This window comes from Lynx rufus, unplaced genomic scaffold, assembly GCF_022079265.1.
Source record: "Lynx rufus isolate CCGP_SWC_20201006 ecotype Redwood Valley unplaced genomic scaffold, mLynRuf1.p SCAF_12, whole genome shotgun sequence".
Taxonomy (NCBI): Eukaryota; Metazoa; Chordata; class Mammalia; order Carnivora; family Felidae; genus Lynx; species Lynx rufus.
Window position 1 is genome coordinate 48359537 of NW_025814826.1, and position 22715 is coordinate 48382251.

The following is a 22715-nucleotide window of genomic DNA, read 5'->3' on the forward strand; positions in this document are numbered from 1 at the left end:
TCCCGATGAGAAAGTCAAAGATATAAGACATTCTTTCAGGTGATGTCGCCTGTAAAGTTCTTTAACAAACAGAATCCAAGACCAATGGAAGTAAATGTTTCTTAATACATTTGGAGGCCTTATGTAATGGCCTTCCTGAGCAGGACTTCCTTCTTCTACCATTGTTAGAGCTTCATGGAAAAATAAAGATTTATCTATCTAAGTAAATGATTTTGCCTTATTAATATCAGTGGAAATATAAAAGGTATAATCTGACAGGCAAAATATGAGATACCACAATGGGGAGAGGAGCTCTGCTTTCCAGTTAAGGATTTCACCATTCCAGCCATAAGGAACGGCACAGGAATTACAGGACTCACAGACAGAATAAAGTCAGTAAAACGTGGAGAGGAGATGATCTGACTTCAAAGCAACAACAGCACGGAATGGCTAATACTCTTTGGAATAACACCACATAGTCCTTCCTTCGGGCTGGAAACCTCTTATATTCCCTGAGGAACTGCTCCGTGGGTTTTCAGGGAGGGACAGGTAAATAAACCCCATGGTGGTGCCACAAAATAAAATGTGTATCTGTGCCTAACTCTTCTGACTGAGTGCTGACTTCATTCCACAAACACATTTTCACGCTTACGTGAGAAAATTTCCTTATATTGCCATTATTTCCCAAACTTTTCTAGTTTCCAAGCTGCATGGTCCCTGCTTAATTAATTTTCCTGCATATGCATGCAACTTACTGAATTGAATTAAATGGATTTGTTTTTGTTGGGTGAGTTTTACCCCCTACAATTTGGTTTAGCTTTTGAATCCGAAAGAATCATCTGATAAAAGCTAGGAAGTGTCACCAATTTCTCCCTCAAATAGTCACGCTGGAGACATTTTAAGGGACACTCATTCAGTGTGCACCTCCTACAATTGTTTGTCTACGATTCACAACTTAGGAAACGAAATAGATTTCAATTTATGCATGTTTCCTATGTATGCCTTTAAACCGAAAGTATCTGCCATCCAGTAATTTAGGCTGTGTGTATCACAACTTCTGAACGTTAAAATAATTACAAATAATTAGCATCCTCTAAACCAGTGGTCCTCAACCTCGGGCAGTTTTGGCATCCAGGAGACAACTGGCAATGTCTGGAGACATTTTTGGTCATCACAACTGGGGGAAGAGTGCTATTGGCACCTAGTGGGTAGAGACCAGGGATACTGCTAAAGTAAGGGAATATTCTTAATTTTCCCAAGTCACTCGAGAATACACACTACATCGGAAGCTTCATGAATGTGACAGGGAAAAATGTAGGTTGCAGCTTTAAAAGATTCAATGCACGCTGGTCTTAACCTACGCTGTTCAAAATGCAAAACGAGAAAGTACTTTGTTTGTAGACAAGCACTTACTCTTGGCTTGACAATCTGTTTTGTCTCAGATAAAGAATAAGCTCATTTTAGAGTTGCTGCTGGTCTTTACCCTCACAGACACTCGACTCCCACACCAAGGGAAGAACTAGCTTCATTTTTAATGATGAAATGCATTTCCCCTAACCATTCTCATTTTTTACATAATTAATTGTAACTGCTCATTGTTAGCACTCCAGAGCCTCATTAATATCAGTCTAATTACTCTCTTGGTATCAATTATCATTTCTGATGTTTGTCAAAAAGCACAGCAGTCTGAAGCTGTCCATGCTGAAGGGAAACATAGGGGTATCATATATCAGCTATAAACAGTGCAACTCACAGTGTGTCCCCTTTAAAAAAGAGCAATCCATCACGCATCTCATTAGAGGGCAGTTTGCCACACTTGAGATTTGTCACCACATTGCCCCAGCGTGGCAAAGTGTTCCTCCGAGAAATGGTCCTCTGGCAGCAATCCAGACACATAGCACGTACCCAGCAGGTTCCGTTACCTTTGCAATTTGCTATCCTATAATATCATCGGGGCCGAAGTGTTCCCTTAAACCTTCGCTACTACCTGACTTTGTGCGATCTCGTTAATTTTGCCGCGCGCTGAAAGCCAATGCGTACCAGCGTGGAGCACTCCAAACCCGGGGGGGCAGCTTCTGTGCTTCAGGCAGAACTCAACCTCGAGGTAGCGCCCTTCCTCGCACTCGCACACGCGGTTGTGGGTGCGACTGCACTCCTGCTTGACGTACTGCAGCTCCTTGCACACCGTTGTGCAGTACAGACACTCGTCACTGGTGTGCCACTTGTCTGTGTAGTAGTGGTTGGGACAAGGCGCACACACGGTCTTCTGCCTGGCCGTACAGTGCTGTTTTAGGAAGGTGCCGGGAGGACATTTGTCACACATCAGCTGACGCGAGGTTTCTGGGTCATAGTGAAGGTACTTTGGAGGAAAGGTTTCCTGGGTGGTCCATTTAATGGAGATGTCCAGGAACTAGGAGAGAGGGAAACGGCGGCACATTAGCACGGAGACAGGGTGGCTCTTCGGGGCAAAGGCGCCGTCAGACTCCAAAAGTCCTTTACTACATGAAGCCTCATTATCTTCCTGCCTGCAGGGCTGCACCACACAAAGTAAGTTCAGAAGCCATGACTTTTGCCTCCAGTAGCTTACTCTCAAAGGCCAAGACGGGGCTGGCAACACACATAGTAAGCAAACCCAGGCTCATGGGTGACAGGAGGCTTTATCTCCCTGGGCTTCAGGATTATGTCTCGATTAGTGAGTTGGATGGATTAGTGGTTCTCAAAACAGCTATGCCAGAATCTCCTAGACTCCCCAATAAAATGCAGACTCTTGGCACTCATACTTCTACTGCCCATTCAGATTCCACGGGTGTGAAGGTGAGATCAGGGGGTTTAAAAATATTCCTGCAGTGACTCCGATGCGTGGAGTCCATCCTCAGTAATGATCTTTCATTTATCCACTTCATAAATAGTTACAGAGCCATTAATATGTGCCAAGCTCTGTGCTGGGCAATCAGAATGCAGCAGTAAGTAAAACATTCAGGAATCCCTGCTCTTGGGGGGTGGGCAAGAGAATAAATAACAAATTACGGATAAATTATGTGCTAGAAGGTAAGTGTTGTTAAAAAAAAACAACACAAAAAACAAGCAAGGCAAAGAGACTGGAAACATGGAAGGGAAGGTGGGTGATTAATGACATTTAAATGGGAGGTCACAGTAGCTGTATTTAGGACTAGATGCTATCTCTCTTTCAGTTTTCCCATTCCGAGACTTGATTCTGAATGTATAGTGAAATAAAGAGTTGGTGATGTGTGAAGACTGCATGATTACATCAACAGTCATCCTGATCATTCATTCATTCATTCATGCAGCAGCTAGGCTCTGAATGCCTATCAGGAATATACCAGGAATGTGCTGATAAGTAAGACCTAACTCTTGTCCTCATGGAGCCTGCAATTCGCTGGAAAGATTCCTAGAATTTTAAGATTCATATTTCCTCCAGAACATCATATGGCCTACTCTGGACTCTCCTAGGTAAATAATGTCTCGAAAATTAAATGACCACTTCTCTTCATGTTGACTGGGAAAAACCTCAGGGTTTTCCAGCCAGGGTTCTGGAAGTTTCCATACATAATGTCAGGAAGAGGTCTAGTGCAGCAGGAGAGAGACAATTTTGTGGGGGAGAGTGCCCACGGGTGTTCTGTCTTGTATTCTAGATCTGAAAATGTCTTCAAGGGAACATTGGAGTAGTTCTTCGCACTAACTACAGAAAGTACACGCTCAGAAGAAACAGTGTTGTCTGTGTGTAGGGGGTGGTTTATTTGGTTTTTATTGTTTGTTTACGGTACAGGGATCGACACTGACTATTTTCAGGCTTTGGGGAGGTGGCAGACCAAACACAATAATTTTTTCCAAACTCCTCTTCTTTGCAGAACACAGAAAATCTCACAGAAGCGAGCCCCTTGACCTGGGAAAAGCATGCCAAGCTAGGGAAACAGCACTCCCTTTTGAAGTAGGAGTGACAAAGGTGAAGAATGGCCCTTTTCATAAGCATTTGGGCATTTTAATCTAATTAACATCATTCACTTCTTACTGGAACATGACAGGCGTCAGGGCTGACTGAACCCAACGTGAGCTAATAAACCAGAAGAAAAGAACAAAATATCTCACCTTGGGCCATGGACCTTTGAACCAAGAGTAATTTTCAGAGTTCTGTGACCTAAAGGACATCCTAACCAACAAAAAGTAGAATACAGGGCAAAATCAGGGCTGCTCCAGGGGCCTTCTCAAGATACCCTCATGACCTGAGGGTTTCTGGGGAAAATACTTCTTGAATTTCCCTGGGGCTTTCTATTGGCACAAACGAAATACACTGACATTAGGAGACAGAAAAAATGAGCCAGTAGTGGGTGGAAATTCTGGTTTGCCCTGAGACTTTCAGAAATACGGAATCCATTTCTTCATTCAACACACATTTGTTGAGCACCGGCTGTGTACCAGGCATAACTCAGCATACTCAGCATATAATGGTGCACAAAACAAAGATGGTCCTTGCCTTTAAGGAGTTTACAGTCTAGTGAGGGGGCAGATGGCAAGAAGCGAAGACATAAATAATTACAAATAGCGCTCAACGTTTTGAAGGAAACAAGGCAAGAAGAAAAAGCTTTGTGGCTACCTGGTCATTTGAATGTATTATGCTACCGTGTGTAGATTTGGCTTAAATATTTCTAAAATCTTCAATGCTAGGGAATGAAGTTTTCCTGATTCGATTTGCAGACACACGGAAGCAAGAAGAAATGCTTTTCTCTCTTGCTGTTCACGTTTGATTTCCTGAAAGACCATCCTCCAGCCTGACTCCCCAGCATTCCCCCTTTCTCACTTCAACATGGTTGACTTGCGCCCATTTACTCACGAGCTGACTCTTTTCTCCCTGACCAAGATGTGACGAGTATGGGATGGGAAACCCCCCACATGCTGCCTGTGTTCCTCACTAGAAGGAGCCACACAAATAGAAGATCTGACCAAGAACACTGATGCAATTTATATTTTTCTAGGCAAGTGGATGTGACACTGTTGGTTTCCTGAAACCATGCTTTGGAAATTGGTTGCCATTTCTTCAAAATACAGGGAAGTTGAGGTAAAAGGAATCCACAGAGAAATGAATAAATAAGGTTGACTTAAGGATTAGAAGGCAATTATATTAGTGAAGGTCATTTCTCCAAGGCTACCACATGGGATTATCATATATATTTTTAAAAATCAGAAAGCCTTGAGGAACTACAAAATAACTTGTTTTTAGCAACTTTCTATTGGGCCTCTGTGTTTTATTTGAAGCTTTTCCACTTTGGTAAAAAGACAGAACTGTGTGGCCAAAACTGGATGGTTAAGTCTCAATCTCTGGTTAGCCCCAATTCCCGCACAGAATTTCTGGAACTAGTTACTGGACAGAGGATGGGCAAGATCAATAGGGCTCTTCATCTCAGTCCTGTCTCTTAGTTTCTTCAGCACTTCCTGGAAAAGCAATGAAAAACATGCCAGAGGAGAACACATCATCTTAACATTGGTTCCATCTCCTTTGTCAGTTGGTGGCACTTAAATATAGGAGTTTAAAAATAAATTTCTGTGTAAAATGCATAACCATTGATGAACATCTGCAAAAGTTAGGAAAGGTGCATAGGTGTGTCTGCAGAAGCACAAAGTGCTTTCTGTAGAAGGGTTTTCTGTTTTCTGGTTTTGGTGTTTTATGTTTGACTTTTAAAGAAAAGGTAAATGGGATTTTTCTCTATTTTTTCTTTCTTCCTCCTCCCATTCTCTATCCATCCATCCTTTGGTGTAGAGCACCTGTGCTTGAAGGGAATCTGAGAGGCCTCCAATCTCGTGCTTCCTCCCCTACCCCGCCCTGATCTGAAGCCACTGGTGGACAGTGGTTAAAAGAATTTTCTATCTCAACCCAAACATCTTTCCTTATTTATCAAATGTTAGTGGAGGATGGTGGAGAGTGGTTTGAATTAGTTGCTCTCCAAAGCCTTTTTGAGCTCTACCATTGTAAGATTCTGTGCTTTGATAGCACTTAATTAGCTAATGGACTTAGCAGCAAGTGTCTTGCTTTAACTCCCTTCCTACTTCTTGCACCAGTTTATTTGTGAAACCACTTTTTTACAGGAGAATCCTCTTTTCCACTCTGCACTTCTTACACTCACGCATGCCTTCTACTCCCTCTGTAGAACCAACTGATGCCCCAGTACCCTGAATTCTCAGGTACTTCTCTAACACACCATCTTTCATCTGCTTTTACCATGGAGTTGGTACTTCACCAAAGTCAGTTGTACGTTTGTTGCTGAATCTGTTTATGCCAGTTGTACATATATATCTGTATATGCTCTAGTTGTAATTATCCTTAAGTAATTCAACGAAACGTTATGTAAATCAACAAACATGGGTGTGAAAAAATTACTTTTCTATGAAAAAGATTTGGGAATAACTTGATAAAGAGGAACCACAAAGAAGCAAAAACAAAAATCTACTATAGACTTTGGAGTAGCTGAGACAATTATAATAACAAAATGGGGGGAATATCTAGAGTAATCAGTTTGTTTCATAAACTGGTCTTTAAGTACCAGAGTTGAAATGGATGGGCAATACATCATAGATCAGGGTTCTGTAAGAAAGACAACATAGGATTTCAGTTAGCAAACAGATTCCAGGAAAAGCCTTGGCCAAATCTCAAAACACAGGTGGATAAATGTTTATTTAAATGTTTTAGTTTATGATATATGTGCACAATTTTAATTATTAAAGGTTTTAATTGATTTATCTATTAATCATCTAAGTCTTAGTCCCAAATATGCAAAATTTCTAATTAGAATTCCCAATATTTAGGAAGTGAGTAGTATAGTAATGGTATGTGCAGGCAACAAAAAACGGACAAAATGAAGATGGAATTCTGGTTTGTCTATTCCATTCTAACATGTATGCATGAAATCTCTACTCTGTGATAGGCAGTAGAACAAAAAACAATCTTTAGGATATTTGGTTTGTATCTACATTAGGATGTTTTATTATTATTATTAAGTTTCTACCAGCTACAAGAATGAGTCTTAGAATGAATAAGTAACTGTCCTATGTCACGCTAACTAGTGGAAGCACAATTCAAACCCAGAGCATGTTCCATAGAATACTGGGGTTTTTTGTCAAACCTTTTAACATTTACCAAATGTTCTCATTTATGCTATAGTCTAAAATTGAGACCTAACACACTAATATTTCATTTAGACTCAAGGGCATAGAGTTAGGAGAACACAAAACATCAACGAAGCCTTTCTGAAGTCCAGATGAACTGATGCTGACTTTTTTTTTTTTTTTTTTTTTTTTGTACAGAGACTAGCTCTTACTCATCCAAAGCTACCAAGATAGAAATTTCTCAGATGGTGATTTGACTAGAGCACTTTACTGGTATATGCTTCGTCCTAAAGGACGAAAGAAGAATATACTTCCTCCAGCAAATTTATTTTTGCATTATGCAGTACAGCCAATTCCATACTACTGGGCTTGCTCCCTAGTATACAGAACCATGAGTGACCTAGTGGGTTTCCGTTTATGGAAAATTCATTAAAAGGAGCCCACGCACAGCTTGAAATAACTACTTGGTTTGGGAGTTCCTTTTGTGATCTCTTGTCATGATCTTTGCCACAGAGAAATATTTGAGGACTATGCAGAGTTAGCTAAACCTCTGGTAGTTTGGAAAGCATGCCATTTTACAGTCCAACTTAGCCAAGAAGGGACACAGTCATTCAGTTTCCGAAAGATCTCTCGTAGTATAAACTATAAAGCTTATTTTTAAAAAAACTATTTTCCCATGAAGTTTAGTGTATTGGATTTTCTATAGTTTTATAGTGTAGTAGTCCATTCCCTTTTTCCTCTATTCCTTAAATAATTCATTTGTATATTCATTCAGCAAACACAAAACAATTACTATGCTCTGGAAATACTGCTAAATGAAGTTGAATAAGTTAATGTTCCTGTTTCATGGGAACATTCCACTAAAAGCCCAGCCTGATGTAAAATACTCATAAATCAGTGAAAACCAATTAGAAACAGAAGAGAGGAGATAGGGGATCAAGAAAAGACTCAGCAGAGCAACAGGTCAGAAATTATGAGGGGCTTAAGTTAGACACTGGTGATAGAGGAGAGGAAAGGATAGATATGATCTGTTGGCTGACTGCATAGGGGGATGTCCTAGAGAAAGCAATTGACGAACGTGCCCATGAATTTTAACTATTAGGTACGTAGTATTGTCGTTAATTGCTGACGGCAATAGGAGGAGACAGTTATGGAGAAAGAAAATGAATTTGGTTTGGAACATCTTCCATCTATGAGACTCAAGTGATGTCTACTAGATAAGTGGATATATGTATTGGGAACTTAGGACAGAAAGGCAGCTAAAGACATAGGTTTCAATGTTAAGAGCACACAAATGGCTCTAGAAGCAGAGAGATCAGATGGCATTACCCAGGGATATTACATATAAGCATAAAAGAACAAAAAGTTAACCCTTGAACTTATAAACATATGCAAGATGAGATGAAAACAGAAGATGAAAAAGATAGGGATATCACAGTGTTTCAAAAAGAATGCCAAATGGATAATTAATAAGTTCTAAAAAGTATACAGCTTGGCCATTAGATCAATGTTAATTACGAAGAGCACTTTCAGCTGGGGATTTGCATTTAGAATATAAATACTGGGGTTCCAAGCTCAGTTCGACCACCAGGTTTAGTAACCTTGAGCCACTATCTTACATCTAAGATGAGGATACTCCTTATTTTAACTATCCCTGTACAACTGTTGTATTTCAAATGAATAAAAGGAGGGACACAAATACCCTTGGTAAATAAGCTTCCAGACACGTAGGAGGCATTATTACATATACTAATTACATAGGAGGGGGGAAATGGGAGACATATTGAACCAGACTTCTTTCTGAAGACATGTTGAAGTTTTTTGTTCAGTAGGAAGTAACACACCTATGATGTGCCGTAAGTTGATTCTCTACCTTATTCTTGTCTCTAGAAAAAGTGTCTCTGATTTTTGAAAAAATTTTTTTAATGTTTATTTATTTTTGAGAGAGAGAGAGAGAGACAGAGCATGAGCGGGGGAGGGGCAGAGAGAGAGGGAGACACAGAATCTGAAGCAGGCTCCAGGCTCCGAGCTGTCAGCACAGAGCCCGAAGCAGGGCTCGAATTCACGAGCCATGAGATCATGACCTGAGCCAAAGCTGGACACTCAACCGACTGAGCCACCCAGGTGCCCCTGACTTTTTTTTAAATTAGTTTCAGTATCTGCCCATCTGATATCATTTTCTTGTTCCATATCAAATATTTCAAGGCAGTTTCATGGGTTTGCTTAGAGGGACCAGATAGAAAAGTATTTGTCTCCATACTCCTCACAAGCTTAACATGGTATCTTACACATATCGGGTATTCAATATATCTAATTTAATTTTATGCAATTCAATAGATACATTGAATGCTTACTATGTGTAATTAGGATTACTGGTGATGATACATGCATGCAGACAAATATCCAATATATAAAGAGTAAATTTGCAAGAACAAGTAAAAAATCTGCAATTTTCTCATCTGTAAAATAATACTGATGGCAGAATTTGCCTAAAGGAAAATTTTTTTTTTGTATTTTAATTTTAGAAAGTAAGAGAGAGCGTGCATTCGGGGTAAAGGGGCAGAGGGAGAGAAAGAGAGAGAGAGAGAGAGAGAGAGAGAGAGAGACTCTTAAGCAGGCTCCACGCTCAGCATGGAGTCTGACCTGGGGCTCGAGCCCACGATCCTTGGATCACCACCTGATCTACAATCAAGAGTTGGATGCTCAACCGACTGAGCCACCTAGGCACCCTTGAAGGAAAAAAATGTTTAAAGCACCTTTCATCTTATATGGCGTTTTGTAGGTACTGTTCTATTTGCATTTAGCTTCCATTTTAAAGGCGAATGTAGAAAAAAAGCAGGTAGTTCATCAGAGATGTTTATCTGCTGCTGCCAGGTCCACACCTAAGGGTCTCTCTCCCACTGCATAATAATTTTCACAATAGCCAGTTGTTTGGTTGAGAGTTAGGTCTCTAAGAAGTAAGCGCGAATGAATTAAATCTGTTCATCTCTACAGAACTCATTTGCTGCCAACAGCTAACGCCAGGCAATCGGGAAAGGAAACACAGCAATTATGATTTATTAGATGAATCGCTGAGCCAGTTTCTACACTATTTTGCTTCCCTTGGGGCTGAAGAACTGTCTCAAGTAAACTTTAACTTTAAATGTGATTTTGCGTTCCCTTCAGAGCTTTCCTTTAGCTGTTTGAAGCCTTTAAAGTTAATTAGCAGTACCTTGTTTATGTTTGGAATCAACTAGAATTGTCAGGACAGATTTGCTGAGGAGGCTTTTGGTGCTTCAGAGGAGTTTTACAGACAATTGAGTTTGATGGATTAAAAAATAAAAAGGAGAAAAAAATCTCCGAGAAAAAAAGTAATACAGGTACACTTAAAACTTTCCAAGAAAGCTATGTAGAGATCTCACATATTTTGGCCCCCAGGATCTTAACATTTCTTCTCTCGGGCTTCTGTTAATCACCAGATTTGAGATTGAACATTAATTCTGAAAACTTCAGCTCAACAGCAGGGCTGGCTGCAGTTTTCTCTATAATTATGTCCATTCAGGCCCACTTGATAAGCATTACTTCAGAGTATTCCAGCGATGGTTCCTGGCATTGGGGCTCAGAATTGGCAATACATTTGGTACGCTGATATTTTTGAACATCAATTTTTAAATTCCATTTTATTTTTACAGTGCTTTTCTTTGACGATAATATATCACTCCCATCATTTTATTAGTCTCTTTTGGTTGTTAATGATATGGATTGGGGTCCAATCACCATATGGTTAAAGGCAGCTGGTGAGAAAAAGAGATGGAAAGCCATGGTGGTTATCAAATGGAACAGAAACTACAAATCAAAATGGAACCAAATAGGATGTGAGTTAAACATGGAGGCATTTACTGTGTGCCTACAACATGTGAAATTCTAGAAGTCGGGGACATGGAAATGATAACAGCACAGTACATTATATTATTATATACTGGGCTCTTTGTTTCCATGCTGTTATCACCCATCCCCTCCACCAGCATTGAGGAGTCAGGATTACCCCCATTTCATAGATGAAGACACAGAGTGTCAGAGAAGTTTAGTGACTTGTCAAAAGTCACAGAGCCACACACGTTTGAGCCGGGATTCAAGCCAATCCTCTCTGAATCTCAGCCTTTAACAAATGATTCTTCCCTCTAGGAACCTGCAGTCTGATGAAAGAGACAGGCATATAAATAATCAACTACAACACAATATAAAGTTGGATAAGGTCTATCTTTTATCTATCCATCTTATCTATCTGTCCGTCTTGTTTATCTGTCCATCCAGACATCTATCTATCCTGTTGAATAATTTCTTCTCCCTCTCTTATCATGAAATGCAGTAACTCACGCAGCCTCTCTGCAGGATGGTTCTGTGACACTCTGCAGTACTTTATACTGAGTAGTAGCTTCTTGGTAATGCACCCTCTTGAATTTGCTCTCCTTCCTTTTCTGCCTTAGTCTCTTTCATGCATTCCTCTTTCCCTAAGATTGCACTTTCTAGTAAGGTACTAAAACATAAGTGTTTGCCTCATGCTGTGTTTCCTGAAGCATCTGGACTTAGAACTCATGTCCAATAAGGAGATGAGGACATTTAATTTCAAAAGAAGACAAGCATGGTGACCCCCAGGAGCTGAGGGAGGAGCTGAAAAAGGATGAAAAGTAAATACATCAGAATCACTTTGTCCAAAGATTTGACCCTCCTGAGCCCCATGCGGGGCTTTCTTAACCTCAGCAGAGAAGAGATCTCTGGGTTTGAAGGCACCCACAGAAACTTGGCTCTGACTCAATGGATATTTCTCCCCCACTGGACTCAGCTACTAGATATAAATTCCTACAGGGCAAAAAAACTCAGCTAGGTAACTTTAAGGAAATTTATTTAAACTCTCTGAACCTCAGTTTCTTCATCTGTAAAATAGACACTAATCTCCACATTATTGCGTTTTTATGAAAATTAAGTGAAATATTATGTGTGACTTCCATATACCAACACGTTCTAAGAATCATTAGTGTCTTTCTAGTTTATGATTTCCTTCTTTGGCTCAGCTTAAATGGGTGGAAGTTACCCTGATGAAAGATGACTGGGAACTTCTATGAAGGAAGGATCCGTTGGAAGTGATAAAGAGGAAAAAACATGATCCCTGCTCACTTAGTCTTGCATAATAGGGTGTCTCATTTAGAGTCTATTGTTAAGTATCTGTTCACCTTTCCCTTTTGCAGCCTGGCTAAGCTTTTGTGTAATTTTAGTTGACTACGTTTTGAATGCGCAGCATCAGAAGAAAGAAGAGGTCCTTCCTCATAAACACTTCTAATATCTTTGACGAAGAAGGAATTTAAGCATTTAAATCATAAGTTTAAGCATTTGTGATTTTACGTGCTCCATAAAGTTCCTGCCTGTCAGTGATCAGACAGACCTGGGGTTTGGCTAATGTGTCAGTTAGGACTGGCTGGGTTTTATGCCGTGCTAATAAACAACTTCAAATTTTCAGTGGCTTAAAAATAACAAAGGTTTGGGGTGCCTGAGTGGCTGAGTTGGTGGAGTGCCCAACTTCGACTCAGGTCATGACCTTGAGGTTCACAAGTTCGAGCCCCAGAGTGGGCTCTGTGCTGACAGCTCAGAGCCTGTAGCCTGCTTCCCATTCTGTGTCTCCTTTTCTCTCTGCCCCTCCCCTGCTTGCTCTCAGAAATAAATAAAAACATTTAAATTTCTTTTAAAAAATAACAAAGGTTGATTTCTCATTCATGCTATATTCCTAGTGAGTCCACGGAAGCCAACTGACATTGTCCTTTGTCCAGGACCTAGGATGACAAAGCAACTAATGTCTAGAACATGGCTGGTTAGCTGTGGAGGAGAGAAAGAGAAGAAAAAAAAGCTGAGGGAAGGGGTCATATGTCCACAGTTAAGTATTCTAATTTGGAAGTGGCATACCCTTTTAATTCACAAGTCATTGGCCAGAACTATTCGTGTCCTCTCCCAACCCCCAACCCTCACCAGGAGGCTGGAAAGCACAGTCTTAACAAGTTTCCGGAAGGGAGGACTGAGAACAATTTACAAACAGCACTAACAACTACATCATTGCTCAATAAACATCACTCATACTTTCTCATGGACCTTTATTTTAGCACAATCTAGGTAATTTTCTCTTCTTTTGACTGAATATTAAAAGAAGGGACAGAAAACAGAAAATGTGGGAGCAGGATTTCTGTCTATCAGCCTGGTGTAGTTCTCAAGGGTAGTATTTAGCCCATTATCATGCTTATTCTGCCCACAGGTTTGACATTTATTCCAAAAAGCCATGTGCAGTTGACAAGTACTTCCTTGTGAAGACAATTGCAAAGAAAATTCTTCCCAGTGAGTCTAAGGAGATTGCTAGCAACCAAAATTATACCTCTTTAGTAAGTCCTCTGGGATCTCATGGACTTCAACAGAATTTCTTATATGTGAAACCAGCTGGGTGGAAGAAACAGACAACGGCAACAAAATAGATTAAAAAAAAAAAAAGCCCATGCCTTAAAGGTAATTTTTTTATAGATAAATAAGTCCTTTTGACTTTTGCGTGTTTGGAGTGTCGAGTAGTATACCATCAATTTGTTACTATTATTTTTTAATGACAAAAGCTTAAAACTAAAGCAGTCCTCCCACATATCACCTGGTCCAATACCCCTATTTTATTTTATTTATTTATGTATATTACTATGATTTTTTTATCCAAGTGTAATTAACACACAGGGTTGTATTAGTTTCGGGCATACAATATAATGATGCAACAATTTTTAGAGATGGGTAAAGCCAAGACTCACAGCGCTGGAATCACCAACCGGACCTCAGACTAAGGCACAACTGAGAAATTAGAGCCTTTGCCTCCTGTCTGCCACTGCAGCGATCTTACTGTCACTATGTCCAAATGAGTTCCTAAATTACATTGTTGTTGTTGGTGGTGGTGCTGTTACTGCAAACTGATGGTGGGGGGGGGGGAGCTTTTTTAAAGAATAGGTTCCTGATATCCGTATCTTCAAAGAATTAAAAAAAAAAAATCACTTTTTTGAACAAGAAAGCAACATTACATGGGGAAGGGAATTGAAGTTTCTGAATCAAAGACCAGAGAAGAAAATTGAATTGACTAAAGGCAGTCAGAAAGTTTAGATGAATTACTGTCTTGTTTTAAATCTAAATTCATCCTGACACCCATTTCCCTATTTTATAGTTGATTATTTAAGAAACTCTTACAGAAAATGCTTCCAAGGTACAGACTAAATTGAAGTAAAAATCCTAAGGCTGTTCTTTTTATTTTTATACAAGATGCTTCAAGGAAATCAAACAATGTCTTCATAGTATTAAAACATAATTTTAGAGAGGCAATTTTTTTTAAAAAATCAAAATAAGAAAGTAATAAATCAAGGCCGTTAGGAGCACATTACTTTTTTAGGAAAGAGACTTCATTTCCTCCTGCATCCTCTACCTATAATGGTCTGGCTGATTCAGGTGCCTCTCAGAAATTGGGGTGAAAACAATCTACCCAGGCAGGGAAGTCATGTCACCTTGTAGTTGGGAGGAACCATTTTAGTGTGTCTGAAGACTGTTCTGGACCTCGGAAGGTTAATTTAGAGAAGCCAGGTAAATGTGAGAGGGAGTGGGTACCACACAGCTTCGTACCTAATGTGTTGTCACACTATTCTTATCCCTTACAACCGTTTAAAAGAATTCTTTTTTTAGACTTTCTATGCTAGTCACCCCAAAATATTCTGTGGTAGTGAGTTCCAAAAACTAATTACATGTCACATAAAAATACCGTCCTTGTATCTATTTCAAGTTGGCCATACCTCAGTCTTTCTTCTTGCACAGATAGTTTACAGATGTTGCTAGGATTTCCGATTCACTAGTTCCTGCTATTGTGGGTTGCTCAGTTTTATTTTGATTTTTGTTTTCTTTTCTAAACATGGCTGCTATTATTGTTCATATTTGCATTTTGTTTACTGGACTATTAGTATCAGAAACGCATGCTGAGGCTGCTTCCCCCACTCCTCTCTCGCCGTGTGACATCACCCTTCCCACATCTACAGCTTTAGACACCCGCTGTATGCCGATGACCAGATTTTTTTTACCTTCGGCCCAGGCTTCTCCTGTGCTCTGACATTTTGAATCCAAATGTCTACTTGACATCTCCATTGGCACATTTTACAAACATGTAAAACCGATCAACCAAAAAACAAATACTTGATGTCCAAACCAACCGTATGGGTAGGTCAGAAAGTGGGTTCGACTGAGTTTAGGTAGCACCTCCAGGGGTCACTACATGGATCTAGTTCATTTCCGTTGCTTACTTAAGGATGGGTCTTCGGGGCGCCTGGGTGGCTCAGCTGGTTAAGCGTCCACCTTTGGCTCAGGTCATGATCTTGCAGTTTGTGAGTTCCAGCCTCACATCAGGCTCTCTGCTGTCATCACAGAACCCGCTTCATTTGGGATCCTCTGTCTCCCTCTCTCTCTGCCCTCCCCCTGCTCTCTTTTTCTCTCAAAAATAAACATTAAAAATAAAAAAGAAGAATGGGTCTTCACTAAGGTATTTTCATAGTAGAAATGTACAAAAGAATATCTAAAATATTGGTCAAGTGGATAGGATGTCATGTTTATATTTTGAAAGAGATCAAAGCCAACATTAGAATGTTAAATCTCTGGCAGTAAGCTAAATTCTGTTGGGACACTCATGGAAACTGTCGGTAGATTATATAACACCCCACCAAATCTCACTATAGTTCCTTTGATTCCACAAACACACATTTAGTATCATACACTGTGGAGACCTGGGGAGGGTACAGTTATGAAGAAAATGGAAATCTGTGTTTGCAAAGAGCTTATACTTTGTTTCTCAGAAAGTGGTGATGTTATTCCCTTTCAGTTCTGGAAAAATTTCTAGGGGATTTCGTTGTCACAATCACTATAGACTGCTAAGTGTCCTGGACAATCAAGAATAATCTCACGTCTCACACACTTTAAAATGTCCTATTGACAACTGATATAAGTGATCTAAGGGCACCTGGGTGGCTCAATAGGTTAAGCGTCCCACTCGGTTCAGCTCAGATCATGATCTTATAGTTCGTGAGTTCAAGCCTCGCATAGGGCTCCGTGTTGATGGTGCAGAGTGTGCTTGGGATTCTCTCTCTCCCTCTCTCTCTGCCCTTCCTCCACTTGCACTCACTCACTCTCTCTGCTTTTCTCTCTCTCAAAATAAATAAGTAAACTTAAAAAAAAATTTTTTTAAGGGATCTAAACAAAAAACCTATTTATCATTATCCTGACCTAGATTCCGATTACATTTTATATATACACAAAGTGGTGTTTGCATGATTTTTACACATACTAAATTTTATAGGATTTAACAACATAAAATTGGTTTGAAGGTTGTACTTTGCTTTGTTTAAAATTTTAGCAAGGTTTGGTCACCATTTCAGAAAAGCACAGCACCAAAGCCAATATTGATCCTGGTTTCAAACCCCAGTGTATCACATGGGCTTCAGCCTTTGCTCCTAGTGGCCTGTTCATGGCATCACATCAACATGCTAACATATCACCGCTTCATTATCTCTTACAGTGAAGCTTATTTTATTATTAGCTACTTTCCTTTTATTTCTCCTTTATAGTTATGCCAGTATATTGACTTTAAAAATTATGGATGTAGGTAAAATATATGTACTCTAAATTTCATTTCAGGAGAGCAAGAGAGTTGTTACAAAGGATTTATTTTCAAAGTGCATGGAAGAAGTGATAGCATGGAGAATTACTGCCCTACAGGGCAAAACATACAAATACACTGATAATGTGGGCATTTTTGCTCCTTCATAGCTCCATCATAGGCAGCCAGGCATCATTAGTCAAGGCCGTGAGTAACGCGAACATAAATTTTTATACACTTACTCTTTCTCTGCAATCTATTTCCCAGTCCACTTTTTTCAGCTGCAAAGGAGAAACTCAGGCTAAAGAAAATGCTATCGGTTAATGAGATGCTGAAGGAAATAATGCTTTTCACAAGAAGCTTTCAGAACAGGGAACATGCAGGCAGGGGGGCTGAGGGTTGCTTAGGGCAAAACCCAGCAGGCAAGTTAGTGGATAGGAGAGCAAGAATAGTTGGGTGTGTGCTTAGTGCCCCTTTGATAGACACGGCCATAGCTCTCCTTCTAGAACTAAGTGGATAAAACATCTGGCACGGAATGCTTTCTTCCCCAACCAGTGGAATCTGACAACTGTGGTTTAAGCCTTAGAAGTAAAATTAAAGATTTACTTTAATAAATTAGGGAATTGTGTTGAAGGTTGCTAGGTGACAAAGGTCAGGAAGGTTGCTAGGGGCAGGGATCAGAACTGTTTTGGACTGGGGCGCCTGGGTGGCGCAGTCGGTTAAGCGTCCGACTTCAGCCAGGTCACGATCTCGCGGTCCGGGAGCTCGAGCCCCGCGTCGGGCTCTGGGCTGATGGCTCAGAGCCTGGAGCCTGTTTCCAATTCTGTGTCTCCTTCTCTCTCTGCCCCTCCCCCGTTCATACTCTGTCTCTCTCTGTCCCAAAAAATAAATAAACGTTGAAAAAAAATATTTTAAAAAAAAGAACTGTTTTGGACTGAATATATGTCAGATTCTCCTAGAAACTTCAGAGTGATCATTTTCTTAAAATAAGTAGATAAGCCAACAAATAAAGGCTAGACAAATACACACCCTCAATCACCGGGCGAGGGGAAGGAAACCAAAATAAACAACAACAAAACAAACCGGAAAAGGCATTATCCTAAAGTATAGGCCAACCAGGCCGTAGTCCCGAGAAGCCATCATCTGCTTTCCCCCAAACCCATCATCCGCACACTCCACCCCAAGTCTTATCACCAAGACATTAATTAGGAGCTTAGCTTTGAGAAGGCCAGTGGATGGTTGGGCACTACACAATGGGAAGCTTCAGCCACCAGTTAAAATCTAGGCCTAGGCCTGGATGTTCCCAGGGTCTCAGACGGCCCTTGAGCAACCATGAACGGAACGGCCTGGTGATATGCTTACCTCACTTTGCAGTGCAGGCCCCTGCTTGACACATTGGTGAGCATCCCGGAGAGCCTATGAGGGGACTTTGGCATTGGCCTTCATGGCCACACCCCCACATTGCTTGCCTACCAGTATATCCTCTGCTATCCCCAAAAGAATCTAGAATTCCAGCTTGCTACACGATTTTCCTTTCTCTCACTTCTTCGGTTCAGGACACGTGGATTTTATCTGCAACAATGAAAACATTCCACTCCTTCTCCAAGCCTTCTCTCTCCACTGAGCATCCTCAGCATTTCTTTTCCATGATTCACTTGGGTCTAGATTTAGCTACAGTTGTCTGTGAGCAAAATGCTAGAAGCTAGAAGCTTCATGCTAACATGAAGCAGGAAATGTATGTGGTATCTTGCATGTGTACATATCATTGGCTCTGTTTTACTGAGGAGAAAACTAAAACTCAGGAAAGATGTAACTTGCCCACAGTCATTGATCAAGTAGTGATGCTATGGGATTTGAAGTTTGGTTCAACTGATAACTGCTGTGTACTGCAGCTTCCTTTAGAAAAACGTGGAGAGCAGAATCTTTTATACTCCCAGGTCACCGAGCACTTCCCCTTTCGGTACTCTCATTAGACACAGAATTAATAGTCCAGTGTCTGCCTTCTCCATTAGACTGGGAGGTTCACGGGGACAGGAATGGTGTCCATCTTCCTTTCCATTCTGTCCCTGGTGCCTAGGGGCACGCCTGCTACAAAGGACAAATTCCTATAACGCTTCTACTTCTTACAGCTGCTCCTCGGTGCCTGCAAAAGGGCATCTGGACCCTTTGTGTGTAAGTTCCAAGTGTTCGTTTCCGATCATTTAGCAAACAAAGTCAATCTCAGAAACTACAGAAAGGGAAACAAGAATGTTTCCCATTGAAAGTGTGTACTATGTTCCAACAACATATGAAGTCTTCTCTTTTGATAATTCTGCATCATCTACAATTAGTATTAGCTAGGCACACATCTATCTCCCTAGATAGACTACATATCAAAACTTTCACCTAAATATTGTTTAGGAACACTTATTATTAGGTACATACATTATTATCTAGTGGAAATTCTGAAATTTAAAAGTCATTGGTAAAATGTTTGTTATTAATTAAATCTCTGACAGAATACAAAGGGCAAGGAAGAATAAAATGTCCCCATATTAAGAGCAGAATTATGTAAACTAGCCAAACACTAGAATGATTACATTAATTGTGGTACATCCATACAATGGAATACCATCCAATGAAAATAAATTATTATACATCCAACAGTCAAATGATCTCATAATGGAACTTAAGTAAAAGTGGCCAGAAACAGAAAAGTAATAAAGTCCATTTATATAAAGTCCAAATTTGATGTTAGAAGTCAGAATATTGATTACTCTGGCATTAGACATAGTAGTGATAGGGAGGGAGCCCAGGGAACTTCTGGGTTGCTGGTATTTCTTGATCCGTATTTCTTGATCTGGGTGCTAGATCACAAGTGTTCACTTTGAGAAACTTTATTAGGCACTTATGAGTTGTGCAATTCCCTACGTGTGTTATGTTTTAATGAAGTCTATTTTTTCAAAAGTTCTCCATGGTACCAATATTGGTGGATCAATTTTTATATTGCATCTTACACATGTAGTGGTAGATAAGATACTTCTTGGTGCACTCCTGTCTCACCTACATTTTCTTTAGTGACTTTGCTGTTTATCTACTTATTTATGCTTGTGTATCCTGGGAACTAATTGGAAGACTTCCTAGCCTACTACTCACTATTCATGGGTTAGATGTTGAAATTCAAGCATTTACTCGAACACGCTCAAAACACATATGTGACTTAAATATGGGTTTTCCTATCCCTTTGTGAATGTCCAATTCATATCTTAATGTATTCTACACCTTAGTAACATAAAGGAAATGAGTCAATAGTGTAGAATGATCTACATACAAATCTTATTAACTTGATTGGTCAAAAATCTAAATTAAAAAAAAAAAAAGCCAAGTGAAGTCACAAAGACTCTTTCCAAACACTACATTAAAAATAACTTGTTTGGGCGCCTGGGTGGCTCAGTCAGTTGAGCGACCGACTTCAGCTCAGGTCATGATCTCATGGTTTGTGAGTTCGAGCCCTGTGTCAGGCTCTGTGCTGACAGCTCGGAGCCTGGAGCCTGCTTCTGATTCTGTGTCTCCCTCTCTCTCTGCCCCTCCCCTGCTCATGCTCTGTCTCTCTCTGTCTCAGAAATAAACATTAAAAAAATTAAAAAAAAAATAACTTGTCGCTGTATTTAGTGCTGACCTTCAATTATTTAAATCTATTTTAGAACATAATTAACATTAGCCCACCACATTATATTGAACTGAGAACTGAAGTGAACCATTTTAAAAATAAAATTTTATTGGAATGTTAAATCGCATAGTTATGAAATGTGTGTGTGTATGTGTGCATACATATGTATGTATGATCTTTTCTCTGGTGCCACTTATGCAAAATTTCCCATAACATTTGCTTAAGTAGGGAATGAGCCTGATCATGTACCCTATTGTGTTCACTGCATCCAAATATTATTTTAGTTATAATAGTTTTAAAAGGACTGCCATCTCCTTACTCTGCTTCTAAGGGGCTACTTTAATACTAACGATAATGATAATAATATCCAACTAACTAAGCAAAGATGGTATGAACGCCTTGAGGGCGTCAAATAAGCTGCAATGAAGAAAGTAAATATAATGATACAGATCATTCAAACGAAAGAGGTCTAGAACTCTTCTCTCCCTTCCATAAACCCAGCAGGAACTTTCCAGGGCAAAGGGACACCCTAGGAGCCACGCGATGAGCTCTCCAGGAAGGTCCCCCTTTCCAACCTGAGCCCAGATCTTTCCTGGGACCGGGAGGCGTTGAGCTGGGGGGCCCGTCGGGCCGCGGGGAGGTCGGAGAGCAGCGGGCGGGCGGGCTCCCAGGCGCCCATGTCCCGGGCGGGAACTTACCACGAGGGCGCAGCACAGCAGCCGGTTCATTGCGGTCCCCGGGAAACCTCAGGCTCTGGGCGGCGGCGGCGGCGGCGGCGGCTGGGCGAGCGCTCCTGTGCGTCTCTGCAGCCCGTGCACTCATCACGTTATATATAGCGTCCGGGCGACAGGAAGTACCGGCTTGGCTTTGATCATCCATTCTCTATCTGGACCCAACTCTGCACCTTTCTTTTTTAGGAACTTGGGCGGGAGCCGTGGGGTGTGCGCAGAGCTCCGGGGTTAACGCTTTCAGAGCCAGGGCGGAGAACCGCCGGGAGGGGTGGGGGCTGGGGGTGGGGCGGGGATGTCTGGCCCTCCCAGGGGAAAAAAAAAAAAAAAAAGAAGAAGCCACCAGGCTGCGAAACAAGGAGGCCGCTGTCTCCGCGCGGCCCTGAGGTTTCCTGGCCGCTTCCCGCCAGCGGGCGGCCTCCTGGCAGCAGCCACCGGCGGCGGGAGGGCCGGGCGCACGCCGGGGGCCGCGGTACCCTTCTCGTCCGCCCTGAACGGCCGCCCCAGCCGAGATCGGGGCGCAGCCAGGCGTGCGTCCCCCACACTTGATCCCCTCCCGTCCGGGCCCTCTCTCTGCGGGTTCTGAGAGCTCCGGTAACAAGGCCTCTCCTCTACGCACCGCACTCCCAGGGCCCTGTTGGGAGCGGTCCTGAATCTCCAAGGTTGCACAGACCATGCGGAAGGACCGTCTCTAACTTCTGCCTGGTTCTAGAGCTGGGGCCTTCCTCCCATGCACTTCTTGCTGTCTGGGGTAGTTCGGGCCAGAGAGAATCAGCAGAGGAAAAACTTCCCGCCTAAGACAGGAAAAAGCTTGGCAGGCTGTGGGATACCTTGGCCACTGTTTTCCTCATCAACACCGTCATCATCAAAGGGCTCTTGCTGCCTTAGTATCCTAAGTACTGGAATTCCGGAATTACCTCTCCAAGGTCGTTCCACTACCCCCAAGCTGTTGAAAGAAGTTTGGTGCTTGCGTAAAGGGCTCTTGTCTTCCTCACTGACTCCCACAAGCTGTCTGAAAGTTAGTCCGGTCCTGAGGGGTCCTGCAGTTCACGGATTCCCAGGGTTTCACCAGGTGCTGAAAACATCACTTCAGAGCCGGCTTCCCCATCAGGACCAAGTGTTCCCTGATAGCTTTCGTGAAATGGGCAAATTCTACTCTCTGCCAGAGTTCCAGGATGGAAGGGGATGACTCACAAAAGGAGCCCCCTAGGGGTAAATACTGCCCACAGGGATCAGAGCATCTGCCCCTTCAAATGGAGGCCCTTCTACCAGAAGTTCAAAGAGGATCCACAGAGTAGAACATACAGGATGAAAATGGCAACTCTTCTGGTCTGTGAATCAAAAGACAGAGGGCAGAGGGTCTTGTCTTGTTCAGCTTTGTCTCCCCAGTGCTGGAGCATAACATCATGATGGTTTCTTAAGTGAACTATGAATAAATGAAGATCAGTGAGTGAGGACAAAGTCCTGTGATCTCAGATCTCAACTTTGGAACTTCGGGGTTTTTTTGTTGTTGTTGTTGTTTTAAATTTTTTTTTCAACATTTATTTATTTTTGGGACAGAGAGAGACAG

At 41.4% G+C, this 22715-nt stretch overlaps 1 protein-coding gene across 1 annotated transcript in view; it reads right to left on the minus strand.

Moving 5' to 3' along the window:
* TNFRSF11B (TNF receptor superfamily member 11b) overlaps positions 1-21267 on the minus strand; it is a 29961-nt gene extending 8694 nt beyond the window's left edge. Inside the window, exons 1-2 of the mRNA XM_047073800.1 lie at positions 21116-21267; positions 2020-2389 (exon numbers count right to left, since the gene is read on the minus strand). Of these exons, the coding sequence (XP_046929756.1) occupies positions 2020-2389; positions 21116-21145 (400 nt within the window). The 5' untranslated portion in view covers positions 21146-21267. The remainder of the gene's footprint in view (positions 1-2019; positions 2390-21115) is intronic.
* Between the last annotated feature and the right edge of the window lie 1448 nt (positions 21268-22715).